Source organism: Aulonocara stuartgranti (assembly GCF_965226115.1).
Source record: "Aulonocara stuartgranti genome assembly, chromosome: 7".
In the NCBI taxonomy this organism is placed as follows: Eukaryota; Metazoa; Chordata; class Actinopteri; order Cichliformes; family Cichlidae; genus Aulonocara; species Aulonocara stuartgranti.
This window is the reverse complement of record NC_138945.1, coordinates 720,145-744,534: the sequence shown is the minus strand read 5'-3', so window position 1 is coordinate 744,534 and position 24,390 is coordinate 720,145. Positions and strand designations below refer to the sequence as shown.

The window sequence follows — 24,390 nt, the reverse complement described above, 5'->3', positions numbered from 1 at the left end:
ATCACGTGATCCTCTCGCTGCTCGCCTAGCCCCGCCCCTTGTTCAGTCACAGCTAATTTCACTCCGAGGGTTTGTTATTAGTGTCGAGCGTGTCCTCCGCCAGCCCGCTCATTTACTGCTTATCGCTTACACAAACGCCGCCTTATTAAAGCAGATAATGAGTTTAACGCCATGAGCCGGCCAATGGAGCGGAAGCTAATGAAGACATTTATGAGGGTGAAAGAGAGTGAGAGGGTGAGGCGTGTCTGACAGAGCCGGCGCTATCGGCTTCCTTTAAACGACTTCTGTCCCGGTCCGTCAGCGCCACGTTCACAACGGCCCTCCAACGCCAGCAAACCGCTACAGCGTTAGCGATGCACAACAAACCAGTTTATAAGATCAAATGAAGGAGGGTGTTTGGACCGAAGCTCTCTGAGAGAAAATGGAGGAACAGAGTTCAAACAGGTCATATCGAGACATTTTTATTGGGTGAAAACACAGGTACTCTCCAGCTCTGCTCCAGGTAAAAGCCACCTGTCGGGACTAACCGTGGTCACGCGATGCGGGTGTTTTGAGCACAGTCTGGAAGCATCTGCACTTCCTGCATCGACACGTCAGTACTGAGCATCCGATGCCTAGTTCCTGGAATTCTACACCTCTGGATTATTTTGCCTTTGGTTCCTTTAAAGGAGGGGTGGGGAACTCCACCCTGCAGGTTTTAGATCTCAACCTCGGTCAGCACACCTGAATCGCATGATTAGTTCATTACCAGGCCTCTGGAGAACTCTGAGACATGTTGAGGAGGTCATTTAGCCACATGCAGGACACCGGCCCTCGAGGCCTGGAGTTCCCCACCCCTGCTTTAAAGCAGCAAAAGTCAAAGTGATTCAACACGGTGGGACACATGCATCCTGGTGAAACTCCACACACTTAATCCCTGAGATATGTGAATAAGAAGATTTTCTACATGAAGAGAAAGAAATGTGTAAAATCAGAGCGGTTCTGTGGCTCGCTGCTCAGATTGAATATTTCTGTTGATTCACAGAAAACGTCTGTTTTTATTTTTCTATAAAAACACATTATTACAGTCGAGAGTGAAAAAAATGTAATTCTTTATCTGTTCTTCATCACTTGAGGCAGGTCTTCATCAGCAAACTTCATGTCGTCCTTGGATCTTTGCAAGGCCGATTCTGGCCCGCGGGCCTTATGTTTGACACCTCTGCTTGATGAACCTTGGCTTTAAAATGAGGCCCGCCTTGTGTTCAGGTCTGAGTCTGCTCTTTAAAAGTGACACAGCTCACATCCACCTCCTGCGGCCATCTTTGCCATCTGTGGCTCCAAGCCCAGAAACCCTGCGTGGCCCAAACGGGGACAGAGCGGGTCACCGGGTTTCAGGCAGGGCGATCAACTTTAAACATGGAGGTCCAAGGCGTCGTGGGAGGAGGACTGAGGCGGCGTCCTGAACTCCAGGTTGAGCTGTCCCTGACTGCGAGAGCGAGACAGCAGGAAGGACGGCAGAGCGTAACGCTGCGTCCGCTGACGGCGAACACACCTCCCGCCTGAAAAGAACAAAACACACGACTGAGGTCAAACTTTGACCGAAGCACAGATCTCTTTTTAAAAAATTTTTATTTGTGTATATATATTTATTATGTATTCATTTAAACGAGTAGTTTCACTCTAATAGAGCTGTATTGGTATGCATTTACACTGCATATATAATCTTTTTTTAAATAGCAGTTTTTTATGTGTCAGTCTCAGATCTCTTTTTTTTAATTTTTTTTTATAAACATTATTGTGCAGCACATAAGATCAACAGAACACAGTGTGCTTTGAGGTAGGATCCAAAAAGGGTGTAGTTTGTGGGTGTGATCACCCGTGTGTACACCTGTGAGCATGGACGCGCTTGTTTTTTTAAAAGGTTCCTTCATGTAATGATCTGCTAGAGGGTGTGGGGGGGCCACAGCCCCGTCCTCCAGGGCATGAAGCAGGTATGGAGGAGATCAAAACTCCAGACATCCAGAGGCCCCCAGAACACAAGAGACCAAGGAAGACCAACAGAGGGGCAGCCGCGCCACTGTCCCAGAAAGAGCTGAGGAGAGTCCCAGATGAGGGCTCACTCAGCAGCCGCGGAGCAGAAGCCAGGGGGAGTTGCAGTGACGCGCCCGTGAGCTCCGCCGGCAGCCAGCCGTGCCTGAGTGACCGAGCCCCAGGCCGAGAGGCCGGGGGCACCCCACCTCCGAAGTGGCTCGAGCGAGCCCCAGGCTCCAGGCCCCGACAAGCGGCCGCCAAGGAGTGAGCCGGTGTGTACCTGGACGCCCATCCCCGGACACAAAGAACCACCAACGCACCGACACCTGAGGGAGTCCGCCACTGGCAGGGGGAGTGGTGGTGGGGGGAGATAGGCCTCCAAACCTTGGAGGGCCTGAGATGTCCCCAGAGAGGTGGCGCCTGACACCCAACCTGACCGAAGCACAGATCTAAACCCTCCTGTTATACTGTCTCTGTGATCGAGCAGCAGACGGATCCATCTGCAACCAGAGACACCGAGCTTTGACTGGCTCCGCACACAGAAGAAACTCTCTGTGAGGGGAAATGCACCGACGCCGGCCACTCGCCCACACGGAGAGCGTGAAACAGCCTCCACCTCTGCGACCAGCACGGCCGCTGCAGTCGCTCTCAGATTAGCAAAGGTCTGAAAATATCTTTGCTAATGACACTGAAACAATAATTACTGACTCCACAGACTGTAGGTCATGCTTTTATTGTGAAATACAGATTTGCTTCCTTTGGCGTTATAGAGTTTCCATCTTTATTTTTTAAATGAAAAGAACGACAAAACGCGGTGACTACAGAGAACAGGAGAGAAAACTTCACTAATGAGTAACAGTTAATAATAATAATCCAGAAGCTTCTGTTCTCTGTGATGACTTTAAAGCTTTTTGGACATTAAATATAAGAATTTTAAATTATAACAAAAAGTCATTTTAAAAACCAAACTGCATTCGATTTCTTCACGTCAGTGTATGGGCCGCATGTTTGGGTGATGTGGGCCACTTGCGGCCCCTGAGCCACGAGTTTGAGAGCCTGGTACAGAGTAACTTCACTGGCACAGATGGGCTTCCGTAGCCCATGCAGCATGGTTCTGGTAATGAAAACATAAAAAAAGTGATTCTTATAATAATTGTTGGACAGACCTGACTGAGACTCGGGTTTCTCGAAGATGTCGGCGCTGCCGCTCCAGTACTGAACGGCCGTCTTCCCGTGGTAATCTCTGATGTTGGTTTTAGCATCTGATTAAGACAAAACACGACAGTTTCCTCTGGATTAAAATCATATCGTATTGGCATTGTGTATGGATTCTGTTTGAGTCGATGGAGTCAGACTGACAGGAGTGAACATTCAGAGGTCGTCTTTGCAGGGTTCAAGGAAACGCCGGAAACATATCGAGAGGTACATCTCCATCAGTGAATCCTAAACTCAGGTTTAAATTCACAGGAGGACACTTCAGAGAGTCACGCAGACACAGGAAAGGATGTCAACCTGTATCCCTGCATTTCCTGTCAAGTGAAATGTTCTGTTTAAGCCTTTGTCTTCATATTTACAGCTCGGGGGCGTGGCGGTTTGGCCTGATCTCTAATGAAAGACATCTCAGTTTATTATTGGCTTTTATGTGACAGACTGACAGGAAGCTGTCTGTGTGCTGACGCTGCCCAGCAGGAGATAAAAACTGCTTATTCTGGGGTCATCATTCAGCATTTGTTTCATCAACTAAAAGACAGAAACATGCATCTCTGACAGGAACATCGCGGATAATAAAGGTTTGTTTTTCCTTCAGTATCTGGATCACTAGGAAATGAGATGTGCAATTCTCTCACAAAGTTTTTCACTTTTAAATGTGACTTCCTCACAGCTCAGAGTCTGTGGGACCCTACATCCACAAAATGGACGGATGGACAGAAGGAGCGAGGGATAGATGTAGGGATGGATGGGTGGATGGATGGATGGATGGTTGGATGGTTGGATGGATGTTTGGATGGATGGTGGATGGACAGATGGATGATGGATGGAGGGATGGATGGATGGATGGATGGATGGTGGATGGATGGACAGATGGATGATGGATGATGGATGGATAGATGGACAGATGGATGATGGATGGATGGATGGATATTTGGATGGATGATGGATGGATAGATGGACAGATGGATGATGGATGGAGGGATGGATGGATGGATGGATAGACAGATGGATGGATGATGGATGGATGGATAGATGGACAGATGGATGATGGATGGACGGATGGATGGATGGATGATGGATGGATGGACAGATGGATGATGGATGATGGATGGATAGATGGATATTTGGATGGATGATGGATGGATAGATGGACAGATGGATGATGGATGGAGGGATGGATGGATGGATGGATAGACAGATGGATGGATGATGGATGGATGGATAGATGGACAGATGGATGATGGATGGATGGATGGATGGATGGATGATGGATGGGGGGATGGATGATGGATGGAGGGATGGATGGATGGTGGATGGGGGGATGGATGGATGGATGGATAGACAGATGGATGGATGATGGATGGATGGATAGATGGATAGATGGATGATGGATGGACGGATGGATGGATGGATGATGGATGGGGGGATGGATGATGGATGGAGGGATGGATGGATGGTGGATGGGGGGATGGATGGATGGATGGATAGACAGATGGATGGATGATGGATGGATGGATAGATGGACAGATGGATGATGGATGGATGGATGGATATTTGGATGGATGATGGATGGATGGACAGATGGATGATGGATGATGGATGGATGGACAGATGGACAGATGGATGATGGATAGATGGACAGATGGATGATGGATGGATGGATGGATATTTGGATGGATGATGGATGGATAGATGGACAGATGGATGATGGATGGATGGATGGATATTTGGATGGATGATGGATGGATAGATGGACAGATGGATGATGGATGGATGGATGGATATTTGGATGGATGATGGATGGATAGATGGACAGATGGATGATGGATGGAGGGATGGATGGATGGATGGATAGACAGATGGATGGATGATGGATGGATGGATAGATGGACAGATGGATGATGGATGGACGGATGGATGGATGGATGATGGATGGATGGACAGATGGATGATGGATGATGGATGGATAGATGGATATTTGGATGGATGATGGATGGATAGATGGACAGATGGATGATGGATGGAGGGATGGATGGATGGATGGATAGACAGATGGATGGATGATGGATGGATGGATAGATGGACAGATGGATGATGGATGGACGGATGGATGGATGGATGATGGATGGGGGGATGGATGATGGATGGAGGGATGGATGGATGGTGGATGGGGGGATGGATGGATGGATGGATAGACAGATGGATGGATGATGGATGGATGGATAGATGGATAGATGGATGATGGATGGACGGATGGATGGATGGATGATGGATGGGGGGATGGATGATGGATGGAGGGATGGATGGATGGTGGATGGGGGGATGGATGGATGGATGGATAGACAGATGGATGGATGATGGATGGATGGATAGATGGACAGATGGATGATGGATGGATGGATGGATATTTGGATGGATGATGGATGGATGGACAGATGGATGATGGATGATGGATGGATGGACAGATGGACAGATGGATGATGGATAGATGGACAGATGGATGATGGATGGATGGATGGATATTTGGATGGATGATGGATGGATAGATGGACAGATGGATGGATGGATATTTGGATGGATGATGGATGGATAGATGGACAGATGGATGATGGATGGATAGACAGATAGAGAAGAGTAAAGTCTCTGGCTGAAGGTCTTTAGTGAAACATTTTTAAACATGATTTTTCTGAAAGGTGTCTCCAGGAGGAAGCAGTTTGGATCTCTGTGATCTCCACAGATAGGAGGCCTCGGGAAGGCGGTGGGTGATCATTGGAGATTAATAATAACAATAATGGATTGCATTTATATAGCGCTTTTCTAGACACCCAAAGCACTTTACAATTCCACTATTCATTCACTCTCACATTCACACACGCTGTCAGTCATCCTTAAACAGAGAACTGACAGCTCGCTGTGTTCGGGTGTTAAGCTTTCACACGTAAATGGTAAATGGTCTGTATTTATATAGTGCTTTACTAGTCCCTAAGGACCCCAAAGCGCTTTACATATCCAGTCATCCACCCATTCACACACACATTGGTGATGGCAGCTACATTGTAGCCACAGCCACCCTGGGGCGCACTGACAGAGGCGAGGCTGCCGGACACTGGCGCCACCGGGCCCTCTGACCACCACCAGTAGGCAACGGGTGAAGTGTCTTGCCCAAGGACACAACAACCGAGACTGTCCGAGCCGGGACTCGAACCGGCAACCTTCGGATTACAAGGCGAACTCCCAACTCTTGAACCACGATTGCCACGTGTTGCCTGTTGAAGTTTCTCGTGTCGCTCACATCTATCACTCTGTTTCCATCCTGACTCTTTAGTCGGAAGTGTTTTTAAAATTGGATTTTGAACAGGGATCAAAACATACATCTTCCCAGAGCTCAGAGTGGAACATTTCATATGTTTAACATCATGTTTCACCCCTCTGGTGTCGCTGAAGCAGAGCCTGGGCAGGCTTCAGCACCAGGGTACCAAACATCAGGTGATGAATGCCCTGTGTGTCGTGTTTGCACCAACGCTCTCCTGCAGGCTTTTTGCTGTGGGATGAATATTCCTGCTGAACTTTACTGTTTGATGCCACATTTAAAACTTGGGGAAGTTCAATCAGGACACATGCGGCTCACGGTGATATCCCTTTTGTGGAGGCTGGAGGCTGAACGCAGCAGCTAATGGTTACCGCTGGTAACCGACTCTGGTCATTACAGACTGTTTAACTCCCACTGTCGCTCCACCCACCGGCCTCAGAAGGAGAAACCAAAGCTCGCCTCCACGGCAGCGAGGAGGCCTTTTCCTGAAACCATATCTGCACTCGGAGCACCAGCTGAGTCCGGCTGCTGTAATTTCCCTGGTTTCCAGCTGCTTTCTGGTGTGATTTTCAGGAGCTCTCACTGACGTCCTGCACAGTTTGGCTTCTGCATCGTCTCAGGAGTCTGTGAACTCTGCATGCTAAAATCGAAAACATGCAAACTCATCGTCTCATCTTCCCTGGCACAGAAACGACAAAGTCCTTAAGGAATCTGGGAGAAGGCTGGAGACCCGTTTATATCCGAGCCACCGGCGTGGGTCAGAAGCTGCAGCAGGTGGAGCTTCACGTGAATACAGTTTGAACTGAAACCGTTTGATTGGCAGCTCAGATCTGCTGATTTCCTGCTGCGTTTTATTTTGGCGGGTTCTCCTCCGTGGCCATATGGAAACATGCTTCGTGTCTGACCCTGCAGACCGTACATGTCGGCGGCCGTTTGCGTGCTCTGACTCACAGCATATGGCAGTCTGTGGCTACAGGGGTTCAAACCGCTGCTCTGCAGGGATCGTCACAAGTCCATCATGAAGCGCCTGGTGGCCTGAAGCGCAGGTGTGCCTCATTAGCTCATTAGCGAACTGCCCGCCTCGCCTCTTCCTGAGGAGGAGGGCGGAGGTGAGCATTTGGACTTGTCAGTCTGAGCGCTGGGTGGGTCTTTTGTCTGGCAGAGGTGATCTGCATCAGTGCTTCTTCACCTCTGCCAGCCTGTGAGGCGTGCAGGAGAACAATCCCTCGCTATTTGATTTGTGGTGTGAATGTCAATTTGAAAACTTCACACGAAGAAAAATCCTCACATGAATCGTGCTTCAGTGGAAAAACAGTCCGGACACGAAGCTGCAGCTTACGGACAGGTCATTGTGATCTTTGGTCTGACTGTTAGCCGCTGCTCTAACTTCTGCTGTTTTAACTTTAATCTGCACATAAACCGACAGACAATTTTAAAAAGTCTGCATGCAGAGCTGGGTGCTGCAATAACGATCTGGGAAAATGAAGCTGAGATGAGATCAGTCTTAGTAAATGTGAAATTTTCATGCTGCTTTTTAATATTCCAAACGATAAACAACGTCTCCTCGTCAGCATCAAGCTCGTCTTCATCAAATATCAGAGACAAGAATGGGGCGGCTGCAGAGTGCAGTGCGACTGTGGCCTTCATCAGTTATTAAAATAATAATGAATTACATTAATGATACTGAACACTGTGATGAAGAGAGGTGGTGAAGGCAGACTCACTCTGAGTGTTGATCAGGGTCTGAACGACGTCCTGGTGTCCGTGAATGGAGGCCAGGTGAAGAGCTGTGTAACCCTGTGAAGATTATGAGCTGTTACCTCATCACTCACAGCTGCAAACACTGAAGCAGCTTCTCGTTAGCTCAGTCGTAGAAGCTATATCACTGTGTAATTGTACACGGTGACTTCACGGACAGGACCTGACAAAGCAAACTACCCGAAACAAACACTAAACTACCACATTTACTCTAAACTACCACACAGACCCCAAACTACCGAAAAAAACCCCACTCAACTACCACAAACAAAGGCTAAACGACCACATAGACCCTAAACTACCGAAAAAAAAACCACTCAACTACCACAAACAAAGGCTAAACGACCACATAGACCCTAAACTCCCACAAAGAAGCACTAAACTACCGAAAACAAACACATAACCACCACAAACAAACACTAAATTACCCGAAACAAACACTAACCTACCACATTTATTCTAAACTACCACAAACATACACTAAACTACCACATTTACGCTAAACTACCACAAAGACCCTGAACTACCACAAATACTAAACTACCACAAAGACCCTAAACTACCACATAGACCCCAAACTACCAGAAAAAACACACCGAACTACCACAAAGGCTAAACGACCACAAAGACCCTAAACTACCACAAAGAAGCACTAAACTACCACAAATAAACACATAACTGCCACAAATAAAAACTAAATTACCACAAAGACTCGAAACTACCACACAGACCCCACACTCCCAGAAAAACCCCACTCAACTATCACAAACAAAGGCTAAACTACCACAAAGACACCAAACTACCACAAACAAACATTAAACTACCACAAAGACCTTAAACTACCACTTTTACTCTAAACTACCACTGACAAACAACCAGAGACACCAACCACCAAAGATGCAACCCCAGCCCCCTCCCCCCAGACAGACTAATTGGTGGATGGATGGATGGATGGATGGATGGATGTTCAGGTGGATGGATGGATGGTTGAATGGATGGATGGATGGATGGATGGATGGATGGATGGATGGATGGATGGATGGATGGATCGATGGTTGGATGGATGGATGGATGGATGGATGGATGGATGGATGGATGTTCAGGTGGATGGATGGATGGATGGATGGATGGATGGATGGATGGATCGATGGTTGGATGGATGGATGGAGGGATGGTGGATGGAGGGATGGTGGATGGAGGGATGGATGGCTAGATGGATGGATGGATGGTTGGATGGATGGATGGATGGAGGGATGGTGGATGGATGGATGGTTGGATGGCTAGATAGATGGATGGATGGATGGATGGATGGATGGATGGATGGATGGATGGATGGATGGATGGATGGTTGGATGGATGGATGGATGGATGGAGGGATGGTGGATGGATGGATGCGCTGTCTTGTTGTGTTCAGGCTGTGTTTGAGCTGTTTACCTGTTACCATGGTTACTTTTCTACGCACTCACATCAATGCGTGAGCACTTCCTGCCATCAGCAATAACAGCAGCTATTGTTCTCGGTTTCTTTGGAGTCAAGAAGAATCTGTGAGCGTGTCAGTCTGAGCGCTCTGATCACTGACAGATGCTTGTCCACGCTGCTTCCTCTGAGCAGCGAGTGTGTAAAGAGGACGTGAGCATCATTTGTACACTTTAACACAACGAATCCCAGAGGAGGAGCTGCTGTCAGTGCCATAGACAAACAGACGCCCTCTTTGCTGTCACGCCGCCATTTAACGTGCGGTCTGTGACAGCAGACAGTCGGTGTTCATTACAAGGACGGGTCTGTAGTTAACGGGCCGTAAACGGGCCTGGAGAACACAGAGACGCCTCGTCGTCACACTCCTGCCGTCCTGTCAGCGCCCTCGCCGCGAGGCGCACGCTTTCCCAGTATCACCTCTAACGATCAGAAGAGGCTCTCTCAGTTTGACTGCTGGATCATGCACTTCTTTGAACAAACAACAGATAAACACTTATGCGTCACTTTCAGGAAACACGCCATCTGACATTTCGCTGAAAGGTTGAGCTGCTTTTATGTGTTCAGGTGCACTTTGAGCTTCATATCGCAGGTAAAGGCCACCTCAGCAGGAGGTCCTGAGAGCCAAGGAACATCAAGGTGAGGCCTCAGCCTGATCTAAGAAGTGCCAGCGACACCCCAGAGCTGCTCTACGTTTCACTCTCATTAAATGCAACCTGCTAAACCACCTCAGCGCGTATGCTAACCCGTTAACTAACCAGTGTCTGTGAGAGCAGACGGACACATCTGCTCTGAGCTGATTCTATATCTGTGAACAGATCACAGTGAAACACTGCTCTGATGGTGATATCTGTAGCTTAACCACAGTCAGGCAGCTCTTACTGTGACTAACCCGACCCCCACCGTTCCAGCTGTTATCCAGCAGTTACTGGCTGTTATCAGTGGTATTGTTCATCTACAATTATCTACAATGACCTGCTGATAAGTCAGAATTTAACACGAGGCTCAGTTTATCTCAGACAACGACAGGCCTTCTGCTCCACCCTCTGCAGTTTACACATATTCAATAACTGCTGTGGAAGTTTAGCTTCATCAAATGATGCATGGATGGATCCCATTGGCCCATTTACAGCTCGTTTCTATAAATCTATAAATATGGAGTGTTTGATAGAGTTGTATGTGTAGACAGTAGTAAGTATGATTACAGTAATGTCCACAGATACCAGTTTGGAGACGCTCACTCGGCATGTTTCCACGCTCTTCCGCGTTGTCATGGACACAGGTTTACCGGTGGAAATGTCAAACGCAGAGACCCGCTACGACTGAAGCAGTCACAACTGAGTTATTTCTACAGTCAGTTTTAGGCGTCTGCTCTTATTGATATAATTCCAGGTCTGCACATCGATAACAGAATTTTGACGTGTTGCAGTCTTTGAATAATGGAGATGTGAGAGTTCAGAAGACTCTGGGGTAAATAAGGTGATGGAAACAACTGCTGATTGATCAGTCTGAACCCATAATTGAATCAGATACAGCGACCTAAAAGTCCACAAAAATCCCTGTTTGATGTTTCGGTAATGCCCTAACCCACCAGCAGGAACAAGACCCAATGCTAGAACATAATAATATACATTATTATTATGAAGCCACTTTATTCGGTTGCATCCTGAACATTAAATGCAGTTTTAGTGGTTTAATGTTCTGCTTGATTTCTCAGAGATGTCCGTGTGTTGGACGTCTCTGACATGTTTATTTATAAACAGGCTTGGGACAGATTTCTCAAATATTTGTGTTTCCTTGTGTTCTTCTGCTCTAATGACAAACAAGGATTTATAATAACAGGTCAGAGTAAATGTCAGTGTGGACCTGGCCTGTTTGTGCCACACTTCTGTGAACAGTTATTTATCATAACAGCCATAAAAGACACAAACACGCCCAAACTATGACAAAGACATCAAAAGAAATCTGAGCTCTTCTGACTGAAACAAGCTCCAAGCCTTGCTCCTGTCTCTTTAAGGCCTACTTTCTTCTGATTGACCGACATCTGGAAGCCTGTCTGCGCAGGTGGACCTGCACTTGGTGTAGCAGACAGACAAAAACTTCCTTATTTACCCCAGAAAACTTCAGATAGACTCAAAATAACCAGAAGGAGACACAAAGTCTCAGAACACCTTCAAAAATGAAATGAACAGAGAGAGCGCAGACGGCGAGCTGCTGCCAGGTTTCATAGGAAGCGGGATTAAAGAAGCACGCGTCCACACGCTGCTGTGTTTCCTGTCAGAGTTACTGCATCGGAGCAGAGAACGGACACTGCAGACGCTCGAGTGAGAATGATATCAGAGTGCCGGGAACGTGAGCCGAGCTGTCGGGGTGGAGATGCCAGAAGGCGTTTTGTGCGGTGTGCTGCTCTGTGGACTCAAAGGTGACTAAAACACGACTTACCCCCTTCAGAGAGCGGCGAGCGGCATGAGGAGGTCAGAGAAACACAGAGTTAAATTCAGGAGATCAAAGACGGTACCGCTCCGGGCGCTCCGACTGAAGCTCCATCGACTTAAAGAGCGAGACGGCTGATCTGTAGGACCGCTCGTCTCTGTGGAGATCTCAGAAACATACTTACATGCTGGTGAGGAGGATGAGCCGAGAGTGGGGTGAAGAGGCGGGAAAGAAAAACAGAGAAACAGGGCAATGATATCACTGAGGAGGAGGAAGATGTTTAGACCTCACAAACACTTTTTTACACGTGAACAACGTCAGCCTCTTCACCACAGGTGGAGAACTCCAGGCCTCGAGGGCTGGTGTCCTGCAGGATTTAGATGTGTCCTTGATCCATCACAGCTGATTTAAACGGCTAAATGACCTCAACATGTCTTGAAGTTCTCCAGAAGCCTGATAATGAACTAATCATTTGATTCAGGTGTGTTGATACAGGGTGAGATCTAAAACGTGCTTTTCCCCGAGCTCACCACAGCGCCATGTTTTTTTCGTGAACTGCAGTAGAGCAGCTTTTAAGATCCAGGTGATTCATAGAAGTCCACCATCCTCTGCTTGGCCACTTTAGGAAGCCTGCCGAGGGGCAGCCCAGTCGAACAACGCGTTTATACTACAGCTGCCCTATAATAATATCACATTACTGGTGTCTCTACATCATCTCCAATAAATACAACAGCAGTAAGGAAAGGCCTTTAATCATATTTTTAGTGACAAAATGTGAAGCTGATTATTATATTATTATTTCACTAAGATGCCAAATTACAGCTCATGTACTTGGATTCCTGAACAGAAAGACGAGTGTTCTTCAGCTGCTGGGAGGTCATTACTGAGGCCTGCAAACATCCAGGAACACCTCCGAGTTTCCAGGGAGCACAAAGATCTTTGTGGCAGCTGCATCCACAGCAGAGATCCCAGCATGGTTTGGAGGCGTGGGCAGGTTAGTGAAAATCAACGGTATCATGAACAAGAAGGTCGAGTGGAACACGTCCTGGAGCGGAAGTGACCGATCGTGGGCTCAAACACCAACAATCGTTAAAGCTGCGGGGACAATCTGAGCAGGAGAAATGAGTGTGGAGCTAACGGACTCAAAGATCGATGGCTCAAAGGTTTCTTTGGAAGTAAAAAAAAAGCTTTGATGACGTTTCTTGGTTATCTTTCCATCATGGACAACCCCTGTCACCCCATGCACACCCCCATGATGGACCATCGGAGCAAACGCAGCAAAAGACTCATCGCCCCGAAATGCAGAACTGACTGCCACAGTAAATCCAATAAGACTGTTTATCTCTTCCTCACTCTGTAGGTGATTTTCCTGAGACTTACCAATGTTATTCTGTTCCCTCTCAGACCGTGCAACAGTACCTTGTTTCATCCCCCATCATACTCTGCTACTCCCTTTATTCTATTGCACATTACTGTCACTTTCTAGAATCGCCTGCACTGATAGTTCAGTTATTTATTCTCCAGGATAGAGTTATATATATTACTTCGTTAGAGTTATTTGATACTATGTCTTGCACTATCCTACTGCATATTACTGTACACTACTATTCTTATTGTATATATTGTATATATTGTATATCTTATTCATCTGTTCCTCTGTCTCTCCTGCTGCTCTGAGCATGTACATGACAAAAGAATAGGGATGGGTATCGTTTAGGTTTTATCCGATACCGGTGCCAAATCGGTACTTTTGAAACGGTGCCGGTGCTCAAACGGTGCTTAAAGAATGGAGAACACAAAATTGGTCCAAAAACCTCTCATGCTCAGCTGTTTTTTGTAAAAAGAGAACAATGTTAGCCTTTTCTGCAGCTATGGGGCATATATGGTATCACTCTTGGCTGGAAGCAGTGCTTAAACAATGGAAAAAACACAAACTTTGTCCAAAAACCTCTCATGTTCAGCTGTTTCCCTCTTTTTCTTTGGTCATTTTAGCCTTTTTGGCCATGGTGAAGGGAGTATCTGCCATCAAACAAGAAGACAGCTGCATGTAGCTATGATGATGTTTGCTAGTTCACCTTACATGCATTAATGTAATAACGTGGTTAGCCTACTCAACGTAAATTACACACGAACAACATTAAGCTACTCACGCAGAGAAGAACGGCTGCTGCTGCATCATCATCCTCATCATTTCTGCTACACTGGCAGGGCTAGGGGCCAGGACGCTCCTCTTCGTGTTTTTGGGGATGTTGCTAACTCCGGGTCCGATAACAGGCACCACACCCGCAGTAGATGTGCTCGGTGTGAGGTCTCACAGCAAGCTATCAAATACGGCGCATTTCTCGGCTTTTTAAAAAAACGCTATGCGTCGCCAGGTGTTTCATCAGATTCGAGGTGTTACCTCCTTTGACAGTATCACAGTATCAGCTTAAAGCACTTGTTGCTGCTGAGTTTGCATATTTTGCTGTGAAGTACAGCCAGACTTTGACCGCTTCGCCTTGGCCATTTTTAATCTGTAGCTCTGCTCTAAAAGAACGTACGTACCTGGACCCGCCTACTATCCTCGGAAACGTAAAATGATTGGCTAGAATCTAAAGTGTATCACAGCTCAGGAAAAAAAAGCACCGAAATAAAGCACCGAAATGTGCGCTGCTTTTCGGTCTGGTTACTACCGTTTATGTCAGAACCGACACCGGTACCCATCCCTACAAAAGAATTTCCCTCGGGATAAATAAAGTCATTCTTATTCTTATTATCTGTGAATAAGCACTGTTAGCTGCTCTGTGCTCTTGTTTGTGTGACCAGAAGGGGGGCACATACCTCAGCAGGAAGCAAGTGAAAATCCCCTGCATGCAAAAACATTTTAATACTGGTGATTGTATAATCTCTTCTAAGGCAGCTATAAGGCACCTGCCCCCCAGCTGCCCCCCTGTAGAGCCACCCCTGGTGACCTGGCTACTTTGTCCCACATTTACGTCTAATATGAAAATTCAACATATTTAACAGGGAAACAGCTTTTTTTTCGTATTCACAAAAATCTTCCTGACATTTGGGGCTTTGCTGTTTCCTCCACAGTTAATTAACCACCCGCTCTCATCCAGCCGTGATTTTACGGCATGACAGAAGCACGCAGGTGTCCTCACAAGAAATCTGTTTGAATGAATAAAAGCGGTTTTATTTATTTTCATTTAATTCATGAAATGAATAATAATTGTATTTCAGCGCACAGTTTAAATCGGCCTTGTTTCCTCCTCTCGGAGCAGCACCGAGGCGAGCGTTTACGCGGCTGCAGGAACATCCATCAGCGAAGCGCCGAAGCCTCCAGATCGTTACCTGAAGCGCGAGCGCTCCTCGGCTCGCGATGCCGTGCTATGGATTATTGATTTTTGATTTGCTGGCCGCTCGAGCTGAGGGCCTTTTTATCAGAGCCATTACCTCCTTAACGATCAGAGACAAAAGTTAATTATGTAATTATGGAGCCAATAAGTGACGTGTCTGCTCCGCTTTGTGCTGCTGAGGCTGAAACATTATCTCCTGTGTGCACATGATCGGCAGCGGCGGGCGGAGGCAGCAGATTAACGCTCACACAGGCAGATGCTAAATTGAATTCTCTGGACCCACGGCTGTCTGGGAAGCCATTAAGTAATCTCAACATTGGCCCTCTTGAATCACTCTTGAATCACTAAAAATCACTCTGCGCACGCTCTCTTTTATTGACTGTGAAAGAAAAGAAACAAACACGCGCCGCAAGCATTTACGAGGGAATGAAGTGGGAACAATCTGCTGACACAAATATGGGTTATTCTCCCTCTCGTTGCTCCGTCTGTGGCCGTGGAGTTTATAACTCGTCTAGTTAAATGACGGCTTTAACTCTTCTGATTCGGAGGATTGTGATTGGCTCCTGTGGTTTGGAGGACTCTGCTCTTCAACTGCCCTCAAAGTAATCGAGTATTTTTCAGTTCAGCTTTGGGACTTATTCTAAAGTTTTCCAGCTTCACATGAGGATGTTTAGTGCCACGGTGTGATATCCATCCCGTCCATGCAGGTCCAGTAAAACCTGCAGGAAGCGAGTGAACACGCCCTCTGCAGAGGGAGCCCGGTGAGGTCACAGGGTTACTTAAACCACTCCTCGGTGGCGGGGTCTCCGTGGTGGTCCACCCAGACTGCTCTGGGTCACGTCTCTGCTCCATCACCTAGATGTCAGGCCCGGCGGAGTCAGTGAAGGGGTGGAGGCTCTTTGCTTCATCAGGTGGTGATCTCCAGCTCACAGTGGGACAGTCTGCAGCTAAGCCTCTCCACCCCCCAACCGCCCTTCTGGTCCTCAGCTGGATCGTCCTTCCCACCCTCGCCTGTGACCACCACAGTGATGAGCTTCCTGTGGAGGGTGGCTGGGCTCAGCCTTGGCGGAGGGAGAGGCCACACCTCCCCAAATCTGATTCTTCCTGCGGTTTCTTCCTGTTAAAGGGAGTTTTTCCTTCCCGCTGTCACCAAGTGCTTGCTCGCAGGGGGTCATGTGATTGGTGGTTTTCTGTATTATTGTCGGGTCTTTACCTTGCAATATAAAGTACGTCAAGGTGACGGTTAAAACTGAGTTGAGTGATTCCCACAGGCTGTCAGCGAGTGCAGATTACATTTAGGCGATAACACTTTACAATGAAGTAAGGACTTCCTGTTTTATAGCTGAACGCAGCTCAGGTATCAGGAGGTTATCATTATCTACGTCTCTGTGCTGATTTGTTTTCTTATTGAGGAATCACTTTTCAAATCTGCGACTGGTGTTTTGAGATGAATTAAACTCTTAAAAACTGCTGTAAAAACTGACCTTAGGGCTTAAATTAAACCAAATTAAAGAGCGAGCTTTCCTCGGTGAGCTGCAGCAGAAGCAGGAGGAGGGTGACGGCTGAAAAACGCCAGCCTGTTTGCCACTCGTCAGCAGGTTAACGCTCTGAACTTCACACACGATGCAGTAATTGGAGGGGAAAGGCCTCATGGGGCGTCCACTGAACTGGAGGTTAAGGGAGAGCGCGAGAGATTTAACTGGATAGTCATAAAGCCCCTGCAGGCTTGGCAGGAAGGAGAGAGAGCAGTACAGCTGCAGTGAGGCGCTGATATGTGAGAGAAGCAGAGGCCTTTATTTTGGCGGTTTAGGCTGATGTATTATTGGCAGACTGACACTGATTCTCCTGTACACGTGCGCTTCAGTTCAGCCCTGATAGTTTCTTAGATTAATCTTCAATGTGCAGTTTATAAACAACATCAGTCCTGAGCGCTGCACACACACCAAACACACACTCACTGATCTGACGTTGACGTCGGCTCCAGAGTGAAGCATCATGTCCACGGCATCCTCACGGCCGTGCCTGGCTGCCCAGTGAAGCGCCGTCTGAAAACACACACACGTCTGGTTTACTATCTTTGTGGGGACATTACATTGACATAATGCTTTCCCTAACCCGTACCCTAAACCTAACCATATCCTAATTGTAACCCTGACACTAAAACCACATTTTGAGTCTCAGAAAAGTCTTCAAACTCATGGGGACAGCACTTTGTCCCCATAATGACTGTTTGTCCTAGGGATGGGTATTGATAAGATTTTCATGATTCCGATTCCATTTTCGATTCTGTTTAACGATTCGATTCTTTATCGATTCTTTTAAAAAAAAGGAGAACACTAAGGTCAATTAGCTTAGAACTTTGTTTTATATCTTCTCTTTGAACAAGACAGACATTTAGGAGTAACATGGTCTTACAAACCCAACAGTGAGATCTCAAGAGATCCAGCCTACGGCTCTTCAATGGGGTGTCACAGGGTCCCCAGGAAAAAAAATTGTAAATGTAAAATAATAAAATAAATATTCTTCTGTAGCAATAACAAAGTATAACATAAATTATTCTGTAGCAATTACACAAGAATATCCAGTAATGTCCTGCCTACAATTAAACACACTTACTGAAAATCATCTGCTGTGGCAAACGGGTGCAAGCCTTTGACCACAAACTGAGTCACTGCTCGGTGACGTTCGTCTATCCTGCCTGAAAGGAGACGCTACCGGCAGACTGCAGCGAGAACTGCCAGCATCTGAGCCAGACTCTGTCTCATCATGGTCACTAAATGCACAGTAATGGCAGGTTTGTAATAAGGCAGATCGCGCTAACATAATATGCTGTTAGTTGATTATTTACCTGCCGCATTAACGGGAGAGGACGTGCAAACGTTACCGCTGCTGTTGGGTTGAGATTCACGAGTCCGGAGCGAATTAAAAACACGACATTCTGTCATGGTCCGTGGCCCGGCGTCCGGGGTGCTGCTGGGATGTCCACGCCCACGAGCGTGGCTGCTAACCCCACACCTGCATCCCATCCCAGGCGATCACCAGGTGGACTATTTAATCCTGCCCTACCTGCTGCTCCACGCCAGTCCGTAGTCGCCTCTCAGCGGTAACGTACGCCTGCGGGAAAAGAACTCGTATGACAAACTCTCCATCGGACCTAACACTGTTTTTTTTTCCCTGTGTACCCAGATCACAACTCGGCGTGTTTCTGTTTTCGAGCCACCTGCCTGTCCACCTGTCCACCTGTCCGCCTGAGATTTGGTTCACATTCAGCTTCGCCGTCTCGACCCCTTTTGGAGCTCCACCCCCCTCTGGTTCACTCGGCCCGGCTATCACCCCTCTCACAGCCCCGCTCTCGGCGTTCTCTGTGCGGTCCCTCGGTTTCTTCTGGTTTCATACGTTGTTTTTCTGGCTACCCTCACGGGACACCTTTAGTTGCAATAAAAATTACTTTCTTTATTCGCTCCTACCCTAGTGTGTGTGTTCTGCTACTGGGTCCTGCCTACGCTCGGAACTTCGGTTCATGACACATTCATTTAAGGTCATCGTGTGTTTTGTGAGCAAACGCTTTTGCATATTCGTAGTGTTTCCTCCCTTAAATGAAATATCTACTTTGCAAGTATTGCAAGTTGCCCTGTTGTCATCCGTTCTCGTAAAGTGTAACCAAACTTTTGAGTGTTAGGCGCCGTGTTTCCTGCCAGGTAAATGACGCTCCGCAACATGGTGACGTCATTCGGGGCGACTGGAATCGATAAGGGAATCGTTTGCAAAAATGGCAAACGATTCCAAGGAACTGAAACAGTAGGAACCGGTTCTCAACAAGAACCGGGTTTCGATACCCATCCCTAGTTTGTCCCCACAAGTATTGTGGCATGACAATTTTCTGTCCTCACAAAACTATCTAAACATGCACACACACACACACACACACACACACACACACACACTGTGAAAGTCTGATGATTTTCAGTTTGAGCAAGCTCTTCTATTTCCACCTCCCCCTTCCTGATCCTGGCTCTCTTCCTGCTAAAAAGCAGTTCTTCCTTCCCACTGTCACCAAGTGCTGCTCGTACATTGTAGTTGGAATTTTCTAATAAAATCGCTGTTGGGTCCATTTTCTGCTACATAACGTCTAACCGCCTTTCAGAAACCCAAGGTCACCTTACAAAGAACACAATTAATAAAAGGAACAGTAGTGATAAAATACATCAAATAAGTTAAAATTACAAAACAGAGCGTGACAACAGATAAAATCAGCATTAAAGCGAATAAGCCAGTTTAAACAGATGTGTTTTGAGCTGTGTCTTAAGTACAGAGAGGGAGTCAATATTTCTTAGTGCAGGAGGAAAAGAGTTCGAGAGCCGAGGAGCAGAGCGACTGAAAGCTCTGCTCCCCACAGTGATGAAGTGTGAGGATGGAACGGTAAGATGATGATCTGAGAGGGCGGGAAACAGTGGTGATATGGAGCAGGTCACACAAATATGCAGGAGCAGATTTATGGACACACTTGTATGTAAGAAGTAAGATTTTAAAGTTTATCCTGGTTTCTACGGACAACCAGTGAAGCTGCTGAAGAACTGGGGTAATATGAGCTCTTGACGGAGTGCAAGTTATGACCCGAGCTGCAGAGTTTTGAAGAAGTTGGAGTTTATGAAGGGACTTTTTAGGGAGAGCAAATAGGAGGAATTAGTAGAGTCCATGTGAGTAAACTGGTGGCACAGCTGTGGATGCATATAAGGCAAAACACAGAGCCTGTTTCTGTGACATGGGAACATCAAGAGATGTCAACAAAACACCAGGAACAGAACTGTGGAGCTCCATAAGTGTGGCTCAGTTTGAATACAATTTGGTGCCATTTACAATTAAGAAATACAGACAGTTTCTCTCTTTACTCTTAAAGTTAACAAATATGTTTTTATATTTATCTAAAAAATAAACATTTAGTCTGATTTGATGTTACAATTAAAAAAGTGTTTTGATCTGAAGGGTAAATATCTGGTTTCCACTGTATATTTGATGATTGTCAGCACAAAGAGGGAGAGAGAGGAGCAGAGAGAGAGAGGAACAGAGAGGGAGAGAGAGGAACAGAGAGAGAGAGGAACAGAGAGAGAGAGGAACAGAGAGAGAGAGGAACAGAGAGGGAGAGAGAGGAACAGAGAGAGAGAGGAACAGAGAGGGAGAGAGAGGAACAGAGAGAGAGAGGAACAGAGAGAGAGAGAGAGAGAGGAACAGAGAGAGAGAGGAACAGAGAGGGAGAGGAACAGAGAGGGAGAGAGAGGAACAGAGAGAGAGAGGAACAGAGAGAGAGAGAGAGAGAGGAACAGAGAGAGAGAGGAACAGAGAGGGAGAGGAACAGAGAGGGAGAGGAACAGAGAGAGAGAGAGAGAGGAACAGAGAGAGAGAGGAACAGAGAGGGAGAGGAACAGAGAGAGAGAGAGGAACAGAGAGAGAGAGGAACAGAGAGAGAGAGGAACAGAGAGAGAGAGAGAGAGAGGAACAGAGAGAGAGAGAGGAACAGAGAGAGAGAGGAACAGAGAGAGAGAGGAACAGAGAGAGAGAGAGAGAGGAACAGAGAGAGAGAGGAACAGAGAGGGAGAGAGAGGAACAGAGAGAGAGAGGAACAGAGAGAGAGAGAGAGAGAGGAACAGAGAGAGAGAGGAACAGAGAGGGAGAGGAACAGAGAGGGAGAGGAACAGAGAGAGAGAGAGAGAGAGGAACAGAGAGAGAGAGGAACAGAGAGGGAGAGGAACAGAGAGAGAGAGAGGAACAGAGAGAGAGAGGAACAGAGAGAGAGAGGAACAGAGAGAGAGAGAGAGAGAGGAACAGAGAGAGAGAGAGGAACAGAGAGAGAGAGGAACAGAGAGAGAGAGGAACAGAGAGAGAGAGAGAGAGAGGAACAGAGAGAGAGGAACAGAGAGGGAGAGGAACAGAGAGGGAGAGGAACAGAGAGGGAGAGAGAGGAGCAGAGAGAGAGAGGAACAGAGAGGGAGAGAGAGGAGCAGAGAGAGAGAGGAACAGAGAGGGAGAGAGAGGAACAGAGAGAGAGAGGAACAGAGAGAGAGAGGAACAGAGAGAGAGAGAGGAGCAGAGAGAGAGAGGAACAGAGAGGGAGAGAGAGGAACAGAGAGAGAGAGGAACAGAGAGAGAGAGGAACAGAGAGAGAGAGAGAGGAGCAGAGAGAGAGAGGAACAGAGAGGGAGAGAGAGGAGCAGAGAGAGAGAGGAACAGAGAGGGAGAGAGAGGAACAGAGAGAGAGGAACAGAGAGGGAGAGGAACAGAGAGAGAGAGAGGAACAGAGAGAGAGAGGAACAGAGAGGGAGAGAGAGGAGCAGAGAGAGAGAGGAACAGAGAGGGAGAGGAACAGAGAGAGAGAGGAACAGAGAGAGAGAGGAACAGAGAGGGAGAGGAACAGAGAGAGAGAGAGGAACAGAGAGAGAGAGGAACAGAGAGAGAGAGAGAGGAACAGAGAGGGAGAGAGAGGAGCAGAGAGAGAGAGGAACAGAGAGGGAGAGGAACAGAGAGAGAGGAACAGAGAGAGAGAGAGAGAGAGAGGAACAGAGAGGGAGAGAGAGGAGCAGAGAGAGAGAGGAACAGAGAGGGAGAGAGAGAGAGAGAGCAGAGAGAGAGAGAGAGAGAGAGGAACAGAGAGAGAGAGAGAGGAACAGAGAGGGAGAGGAGCAGAGAGAGAGAGGAACAGAGAGAGAGAGAGAGAGAGGAACAGAGAGAGAGAGAGAGGAGCAGAGAGAGAGAGGAACAGAGAGAGAGAGAGAGAGAGGAACAGAGAGGGAGAGAGAGGAGCAGAGAGAGAGAGGAACAGAGAGAGAGAGAGAGAGAGAGAGAGAGAGAGAGAGAGGAACAGAGAGAGAGAGAGAGGAGCAGAGAGAGAGAGGAACAGAGAGAGAGAGAGAGAGAGAGAGAGAGAGAGAGAGAGGAACAGAGAGAGAGAGAGGAGAAGAGAGGGAGAGGAACAGAGAGGGAGAGAGAGGAGCAGAGAGGGAGAGGAGCAGAGAGGGAGAGGAACAGAGAGGGAGAGGAACAGAGAGGGAGAGAGGAGCAGAGAGGGAGAGGAACAGAGAGGGAGAGAGAGGAGCAGAGAGGGAGAGGAGCAGAGAGGGAGAGGAACAGAGAGGGAGAGGAACAGAGAGAGAGAGGAACAGAGAGGGAGAGGAACAGAGAGAGAGAGAGAGGAGCAGAGAGAGAGAGGAACAGAGAGAGAGAGAGAGGAACAGAGAGGGAGAGGAACAGAGAGAGAGAGGAACAGAGAGAGAGAGGAACAGAGAGGGAGAGGAACAGAGAGAGAGAGAGAGGAGCAGAGAGAGAGAGGAACAGAGAGGGAGAGGAACAGAGAGAGAGAGGAACAGAGAGGGAGAGAGAGGAGCAGAGAGGGAGAGAGAGGAGCAGAGAGAGAGAGGAACAGAGAGAGAGAGGAACAGAGAGAGAGAGGAACAGAGAGGGAGAGGAACAGAGAGAGAGAGAGAGGAGCAGAGAGAGAGAGGAACAGAGAGAGAGAGAGAGGAACAGAGAGGGAGAGGAACAGAGAGAGAGAGGAACAGAGAGAGAGAGGAACAGAGAGGGAGAGGAACAGAGAGAGAGAGAGAGGAGCAGAGAGAGAGAGGAACAGAGAGGGAGAGGAACAGAGAGAGAGAGGAACAGAGAGGGAGAGAGAGGAGCAGAGAGGGAGAGAGAGGAGCAGAGAGAGAGAGGAACAGAGAGAGAGAGGAACAGAGAGAGAGAGGAACAGAGAGAGAGGGAGAGGAACAGAGAGAGAGAGGAACAGAGAGAGAGAGAGAGGAGCAGAGAGAGAGAGGAACAGAGAGAGAGAGAGGAGCAGAGAGAGAGAGGAACAGAGAGAGAGAGGAACAGAGAGGGAGAGGAACAGAGAGGGAGAGAGAGGAGCAGAGAGAGAGAGGAACAGAGAGAGAGAGGAACAGAGAGAGAGAGGAGCAGAGAGAGAGAGGAACAGAGAGGGAGAGAGAGGAGCGGAGAGAGAGAGGAACAGAGAGGGAGAGAGAGGAACAGAGAGGGAGAGAGAGGAGCAGAGAGAGAGAGGAGCAGAGAGAGAGAGGAACAGAGAGGGAGAGAGAGGAGCAGAGAGAGAGAGGAACAGAGAGAGAGAGAGAGGAGCGGAGAGAGAGAGGAACAGAGAGGGAGAGAGAGGAGCAGAGAGAGAGAGGAACAGAGAGAGAGAGAGAGGAACAGAGAGAGAGAGAGAGAGAGGAGCAGAGAGAGAGAGGAACAGAGAGGGAGAGAGAGGAACAGAGAGGGAGAGGAACAGAGAGAGAGAGAGAGGAGCAGAGAGAGAGAGGAACAGAGAGAGAGAGAGAGAGAGAGAGAGAGAGAGAGGAACAGAGAGAGAGGGAGAGGAACAGAGAGGGAGAGAGAGGAGCAGAGAGGGAGAGGAGCAGAGAGAGAGAGGAACAGAGAGAGAGAGGAACAGAGAGAGAGAGAGAGGAGCAGAGAGAGAGAGGAACAGAGAGAGAGAGGAACAGAGAGAGAGAGGAACAGAGAGAGAGAGAGAGGAACAGAGAGAGAGAGGAACAGAGAGAGAGAGAGAGGAGCAGAGAGAGAGAGGAACAGAGAGAGAGAGGAACAGAGAGAGAGAGGAACAGAGAGAGAGAGAGAGGAACAGAGAGAGAGAGGAACAGAGAGAGAGAGGAACAGAGAGAGAGAGAGAGGAGCAGAGGGAGAGAGGAACAGAGAGAGAGAGGAACAGAGAGAGAGAGGAACAGAGAGAGAGAGAGAGGAGCAGAGAGAGAGAGGAACAGAGAGAGAGAGAGAGGAGCAGAGAGAGAGAGGAACAGAGAGAGAGAGGAACAGAGAGAGAGAGAGAGGAACAGAGAGAGAGAGGAACAGAGAGAG

At 47.7% G+C, this 24,390-nt stretch overlaps 1 protein-coding gene across 7 annotated transcripts in view; it reads right to left on the bottom strand.

Moving 5' to 3' along the window:
• Positions 1-469: 469 nt before the first annotated feature.
• Positions 470-24,390, bottom strand: part of LOC309709808 (pogo transposable element with KRAB domain) — a 67,741-nt gene continuing 43,820 nt past the window's right edge. For 3 of the 7 annotated variants that reach the window (XM_082538662.1, XM_082538663.1, XM_082538668.1), the window contains 4 exons: positions 17,487-17,597; positions 8,257-8,329; positions 3,177-3,272; positions 470-1,538 (listed from right to left, as the gene is read on the bottom strand). In XM_082538662.1, coding sequence (XP_082394788.1) covers positions 1,390-1,538; positions 3,177-3,272; positions 8,257-8,329; positions 17,487-17,597 — 429 coding nt within the window. In that variant the 3' untranslated portion in view covers positions 470-1,389. The remainder of the gene's footprint in view (positions 1,539-3,176; positions 3,273-8,256; positions 8,330-17,486; positions 17,598-24,390) is intronic. The other 4 variants (XM_082538664.1, XM_082538666.1, XM_082538665.1 and 1 more) reach the window with 4 other exon arrangements.